Raw genomic sequence first — 6,881 nt, 5'->3', positions numbered from 1 at the left:
ACTGAGGCAGTTTCAAAATCCTCCAGGGCTTCCTGGTTGACTTCGGGGTCTCTGCCTGTAGATGGCCGAGGAGACAGGAGCATGAGCGACAGAGCTGGAGCTGCTGGCATCTCCACCCCAGCCTGGACGAGGGACTGGGCACTGGGCTGGGGAGTGGGACCCTGCTCTCACCTATGTGGGGGCTTGACCCAGGGCCTGGGGTTGGGCAGAGGTCCTGGCTAGGAGGGGAGAACCAGGCTATGGGCATCCCTACAGGTGCCCACAGTGCTCTCTCAGGCAGGAGCAGGCGCCCAGGACCATAGAGCCCTGGAGGAGCACATCTTCTGGAGCTTGGAGCACCACAGCATCCAGGGCTTTACGGGAGGCGGGGGCAGGAGGCAATGGGGAGGGATGAGGGATGAAGCCCCCAGTGACCTGACTCACCCAGGAGCTTGGCCATCTGCACCATGTGCCCATGGACCTTGCCCTCGCTGTAGAGGATGTAGTGGTCCTGCACCTGCGACTCCACGATGTGCACCACGTAGTTACCCCAGTCTGCAGAGAATGGCGGCACCAGTCCTGAACAAGCCTCCTGACCCTTCAGCAAGGATCCCAGGGGCCTGGCACCCCGCCCGGCAGACCCCTCGACCTTCTCGCCCTCCCAGTTGTACCAGGCTCCCCCCAGCCCCGAGCCCCAGGTCTTGGGTCCCCAATTCCCAGGGCCCCAACACATAGGAGAGATGGTCACCCCAAACCCGTGAGTCTCAGGAGGCTTGGGACATGAGATCTTGGACCATGGCAGTGGCTGGAGCCAGGGCAGCTCAGTCCCCACCAGGCCATACAGCCCCGCCCTGACCCTGCCAGGCACGGCCAGAGCCAAGGGAGAGGCTGGGACAGCCCAGTCCTCCTGGGCTGGTCCTCTACACCTGCCCAGTACTGGGCGTCAGGTGTTCAGATTCTTCAGGCAAATTGACCATGGGGTTATATAAGAGAAGAAAGGTCCTCAGGCCCAAGGCCCCCGACAGCCCTGCTGCCCCCCAGTCCCACGGGTGACCTGGTACAGCTCAGGACTCACAGGCTGTGTATTTTCCTGGTTCCTCTGTTTTCTCCAGGACAGTGCTGATCTCCCGACACTGAGTTCCAAACCTAGAAAACAAGTGCTGTGTGCCACGCGCCCTGCTGTAAACCAGCCTGCTCGGAGCTGCCGCAGCACCGGCCCTTGAAGGCGGGTCAGAGACAGACCAAGGAACGGCAGGTCTCTCGCATCTCAAGTCCAGGCCCCAGCTGGCCCCAGTGTGACATGTGGCATCCCCTGGGCCTCGCAGGGCCAGAGCTCTGTGCCCAGCCCTACTGGATGCCCCCACCACCCTCGCTGGCTGCCAGAGGGACCCTGCAGCCTGGTCTGCAGCCTGCACCTGTGTGACCTGTGCCCCGCTCCTCCCTGCAGGGGCCTCTGCCTTGGAGACACTCGAATACCACCCACGTTCACTGTCTCCTGAGCCAGAAAGCACCAGTTAGGGGCTTTGGTCAAGAAAAAAACCATAAAGCAGCCAACGGGCCATCGGCAGGGACGGCAGCTGAGTGAGGGTCAGCTCCAGGACGAGAGCACAGACTTGGCCAGGCATTTGGTGGGAGCCAGGTGGAGCCGCACAGGTGGCAACTGCTTAAGTGGGCTTCACACAGGTGTGAGCTGCACAGGAGCAGGCCGCACAGGAGAGCCCGCAGTGTGACCCCACATGGGGCAGCCGCTTAGATGACATTCACACTGGTGTGGGCTGCACAGGTGTGAGCTTCATGGGAGCCGCCTGCACAGGTGGGAGACACTGGATTTCAAGGTGCCAGTGCTCCGCCTGCCAGCCCTCTCCTGGTGTCTTCACACCCCTTGGTCACTCTGCAAACCCCGTCCCTGCAGGTCTCCAGGTCACTAGGAGGGCACCAAGCACAGAGTCCCCAGGCCAGGCCTGCGCCTCTGGCTCTGGTCTAGGCTGAAGCTCCTGTCCCCGCAGGGCTGCCCGGCACACAGAGCTCCCCCATCACCCTCACACCAGGCGCTCTGGCCAGGGTCCCTGTCCCCAAACCCTGCCCAGCCGAGCAGCCCCCATGGGTGCCGGAGCTTAGGCACTGACTCCACAGGTGTCAAGGGCAGCCAGAGGTCTCACCCTCAGCCCGGCCCTCCTGTGTGGGAGGGAGGCCGAGGAGGCCCCTGGGTGGCTGGTGACACTCACGGGACAGTGAAGTCGACTTGCAGGCTGCCGTCCTCCAGGGTCTTGATGGTCATGGGGGTCACAGGCACAGACGCCAGCTTCTGGAAAACCTGCTTGTCTCCTACCATGGCCTTGAGGTACCACGTGCCTGACACCTGCAGAAGCCCCCTGTCCATCAGGGCTCAGGCCCCCTTCAGGGCCTCCCTCCCCTCTTCTGCAGCCCGGGCTCTGGTGCCCAGGGATGAAGGATGCAGGGGGGCTTTTCCCATCCCCCACCTGCCCCCACACACCCCGCACTCCACCAGGCACACCAGGTGCTGCTCCAACTCTGCACTCAGCCAGGACCACAGGACCCTTATTCTAGGGAGAAGGAAAGTGTGCTGCACCCCAGCCTCTGCACCCCACCTCCCACCCAGCCTTGAACCCCACCTCCCACCCAACCTCTGCACTCCAGGCTTCTGCACCCCAGGTTCTGCAGCCCAGGTCCTGCACCCCAGCCCTCTGCACCCCAGTTTCTGCACCCCAGGTTCTGTACCCTAGCCCTCTGTACCCCAGCCCTCTGCACCCCAGCCTCTGCACCCCAGCCCTCTGTACCCTAGCCCTATGTACCCCAGCCTCTGCACCCCACCTCCCACTGAGCCCTCTACACCCCACCTCTGCACCCCAGCCCTCTACACCCAGCCTCTGCACGCCATTCCTCTACATACCACCCTTGCACCCCAGCCCTCTGCACCCCGCCCTCTGCACTGGAGCCTCTGCACCCTGCACCCTTCTGACCCAGGGGCCTTCTGCTCTGTCCCATGTTCCCTTAGGTTTAAAGCCTGACCCTAAAATGGGGGTCCCTGAGTGGGGAGGGACAAGGCTGCACCAGCACTTTCAGCCTCCCTCCCCACAGCACCCCTGCCCTTCAGAGCCTCACTTCCTGCTCTCCTCTGTCTGGGGTTGGCAGGGCCTGGGCCTGCAGGGCGGCCAAGAGGCTGAGGCCCCAGGTCAGCAGCAGGGCCTTCATCGCTGGGCTCTGAGCACGGTCGCTGCGCTGGTCACTCGCGAGCTGGGGGAGGCTGTGCCGGCCTCCACTTCACTGCCCTTTATATGGCTCAGCACAGGGCTCCCGGGAACTTGGCAGGGAGGCTGACCGTTGCTTCCTGGGCATAACCGTGGCCGGTTCTGCGGTGGAGTGGATAAATGTCAGTATTGTTGTAAGTTGCTGAATACTAGCGTGTCCTGTCCCCAGAGGGGCATCAGGACAGGGCCGCTGTCCAGAGGAGCGAGCAAGCTGTGGATCTTCCTGCAGGAGGCAGGTCCTAGTGAAGGGTGCAGCACTCGAGGGTGCTTTGGGACAGCAGGCCCTCTGGACCACCCCGGGGGCCCTCTGCAGGCGGATGTGTTCCCTGCCATGGGGGTTGCAGACAGCCCTGGGCTCCAGCAGTGATGACCTTCCTGTGTCCCTGGGCAGCTCACTAACCTCAGATCCATCCTGCAAGAAGAGGAAGCCCAGCCTGGCACAGTGACACATGCCTTTAATCCCAGGGACATGAGATGTGGAGTCAGGAGATCGCAGGTTCAAAGCCAGCCACATCCACGTCCCGAGTCCTCACCAAGTCCAGGAGTGCTCACCCACATCCCGGATTCCTCCCGATATCCCTAGAGTCCTCATCTATGTCCCAGGAGTCCTTATCCATAGAACCAGAGTCCTCACCCTCCTCCCAGAATATTGACCCGCGTCCCCTGAGTCCTCACCCACGGGGGCAGCTGGGGCAATGGGCCGGCAGGCCACGGCAGTGTGCGCCCCTGTGCATGGAGCCCACCATCCCTTATGTGACTTTCATACTTTTAAAGGTATTTGAAAAGTAGATGCCGCCAATCAGCAGAGGGGGATGGGGACCAAGGGCCCCCTCAGGTGGGGTGTAGACAGAGCTGCCCCACCGCTCAGCAGCTCCTCCTCTGTCCAGTGAAGGTGAGACCCCTCCTCGGGCACCTGCAGGATGCCTCCTAGTGCCGCTAGGAAAGCCAGGGCCGCCAGGGCAGCCGACCCCTGCCCAGACCGGGCAGAGCTGAAGGAGCACAGCCTTCCTGTCGCTGCGTGACCTGAGAGGAAGGCAGATGTCTGTCTGGGTCATGGAGGATGAGCCACCCTCCTGTCTCCAAGAGAGCGGGTTTGAATGAGAACCGACCTTGCTGAGGACGAGTCACAGGTGTGAGACCTCCCCTTCCCCCAGGTGGAACAGAGCCCTGGTCACGTGGCTTCTTAACATCACATTGAACCAGCGCACACAGATTAGAAAACCTTGCGCAGCTGGAGGAGAGACGTCGAGCCCCCGCCACCCCAGGGAGTCATCCCGGGCTGGACAGCCTCCTGTCCAGTCCACCAGAGCCTTGTGGGATGCCGCGGCCGCAGACACATCGTCTCCACGTTTGACCAAGGACGGCCTCGGGATGGGCATCAGGAACCATGCCCAGGTGCATCCTGTCCCCTCTGGGTTGACACTGAGCCAAGCGAGGACTGGAGCTGAGCTGGGCGAGTGGCCGGCCCTCGCTCCCTGCGGCTCCTGTGACAAGGCCCCTCGGTTCTCAGCTCCACCCAGTCTGCCCGTCCCCGCTGAGTGTCCTGTTTCCTGACCGCCCCAGAGGGACAGGAGCTGACCCCGCGGTTCCCACTGGCTCTCAGGCCTGCCCGGCCCTGCTCGACTCCCCATTACGCCCTTCTGCCCCCGACATCCTCTGGAGCCCAGCAGAAGCGGGCTTTCCTGGGGTGGGAAGGGCCCTGACTGCCGGGCACCCAGGGGCCTCTGGGGCCAGGGCAGTCACAGCTGCCCCCCAATCCCAGACACACAGGGGCCTCTGGGGCCAGGTCATCTCAGCTGTCCCCGCACATTTCGTTACAGGTCAGGTGACTGACCCAGGAGTGATGCACGTGGACAGCTTGGGGCTGGCATCTCCCCACTCCCAGGCTGCTGGTCCTGCCAGCCTGGGCTCCATGGAGCCTTGCCGACGTGCCGAGGGAGTGGCGGGCAGTGGGGTGGATCCGCACTGGCCCGCCAGCCGGGCGTCACTTGTTTGCAGAGGGGGCCGTGTCTGGGGCAGTGGCCCATGATTGTGCTGGTTCCAGCTCTTTCTTCCCCATTTCCTCCAAGGCCCAGCTTATCTCAACACTGGACACTTTGTCCCCTGCTGGCTTGTGTGAATGTCACCCCAACAGGAACTTGCCTGGGGCCACCTGGACCTGTGTCCGCCCTGAGGACCTGGCCCCCAAGGTGGACAGGTGGATGTGGCCTCCCTCCTCCGGAGAAGTGTGGCCAGCCACCCCGGGCCTGTGCTGGGAGCTGCGCCCAGGCTCCTCCGTGCTGTCCAGAGGCTGCTCACAGGAAGGGGCCGTGGGCTCCAGAGGTCACAGTGGGCCTCCCTGTGTGGTCAGCAGGGGCCCTGGCAGAACCGCGTGGCCAGCGTGGTCCCCATGAGCCAGCGGAGAAGGGACCTCACAGTGGGGAGCACACTCAGCTGGGGCCCAGCACTCCTTCCTGGGGGCCACACACCCTCCTGCAGTTGGGGATGGGTGGGTGGAGCAGCAGCCCAGTATTTACCCCAAACACTGCTACCAGGGAGACCCTGTCCTGCAAGACCCAGTGAGAGAGGAGGAGTGGGGAGGGAGGACCAATGGAAAGGGAGACCGATGCAGTGCCAAGGAGAGGGGCCAGAACTGGCTCCTGGCTGCCAGCCACCCTGCTCCCTGGGGCTGGAGAGGGCCGGGACCCCGTGAGGGAGCCTCCTGCCCAGGTGAGTGCCCGGGCCTCTCGGGGCAGGTCGCGCCAGGCTCTGTGCAGCTGTCCACCTGGACGGCCCTGTGGCTGAAGCCAGAGTCGCCCACGAGGCCTCTGAGCATAGCTGCTCTGCCAGCCTCATCCTCGATAGGGCAGCGCCTGCTCCCTCCCAGAACAGAAGGCCAGGTGAAGCAGGACAGGTGAATGAGGGGCTGGCCTCAGAGACCGCTTGGACTCAGACTTGCCCCTGTCTCCCCAGGACCTGGGGCTCCCACTGCGGGGCAGTGCAGACCTTTACCCGGCATCCAGGACCTGAGGATGGCGGGGCCCTCACCCCTCTCCGGCTCACCCTCCAGTGCCTGGGGCTGGGCGGTCCCCATGCTGCCCTTTAAAATGGCCCCTCTGCTCTCCTGCTTCTCTGCTGTTTCCTGGGTTCAGATTGTCCATCACGTGACCTACCATGTGGGAATGGAGAGGCCGCCCTCGACTTGGGTGGGTGGGGGGAGACTTAGAATCCCTGCTGCGGGTCTTCCAGTATTTTCCAATTATTTGTACAATCAAAGTCGGAAAAGGCTATTTGCACTATGTAGAACATAATAATTCCATCATAGATAATCTCACATTTTTAATAAAGCATAAAAAATATCTATAGTCTCAAACCCCTGTGCTTCCCATTCCATTTTCAGTGGCCCCGCAGCCGCCCCGTCAGGTGGACTGGACCTCCATGCGCCCCTCGTTCCCTGGGGTCTCCTGGGCATCTTATGGGTTTGGGAGCCAGGCTGCCACACAACAGCTCTGGGAAGCCGTGCCAGGTGGATAATGCCAGTGCAGGAAGGCAGGGCCATCAAGGCTGTGGTGCTGTTGACTGCACAGCCCCTCCCTCCCTCTGTCCTCCAGCTTAGACCTGGGTTCTCACAGCAGGTGACCACCCTCCAACTCC

The 6,881-nt window shown here is 62.9% G+C and overlaps 1 protein-coding gene across 1 annotated transcript; it reads right to left on the bottom strand.

Annotated features, from left to right (window-relative positions):
• Positions 1 to 249: 249 nt before the first annotated feature.
• Positions 250 to 3,192, bottom strand: LOC308272066 (von Ebner gland protein 1-like; the record flags this gene model as incomplete). The annotated part of the gene is made up of 5 exons (XM_080708856.1): positions 250 to 353; positions 424 to 534; positions 1,055 to 1,125; positions 2,205 to 2,338; positions 3,103 to 3,192. The coding sequence occupies 5 exons, from the start codon at positions 3,190 to 3,192 to the stop codon at positions 250 to 252; spliced, it is 510 nt and encodes a 169-aa protein (XP_080564982.1).
• Positions 3,193 to 6,881: the final 3,689 nt, after the last annotated feature.

Source organism: Muscardinus avellanarius (genome assembly GCF_963383645.1).
Source record: "Muscardinus avellanarius genome assembly, chromosome: 13".
NCBI lineage: Eukaryota > Metazoa > Chordata > Mammalia > Rodentia > Gliridae > Muscardinus > Muscardinus avellanarius.
Note: the sequence above shows the minus strand (reverse complement) of the source record. Positions and strands in the feature narration are given on the sequence as shown.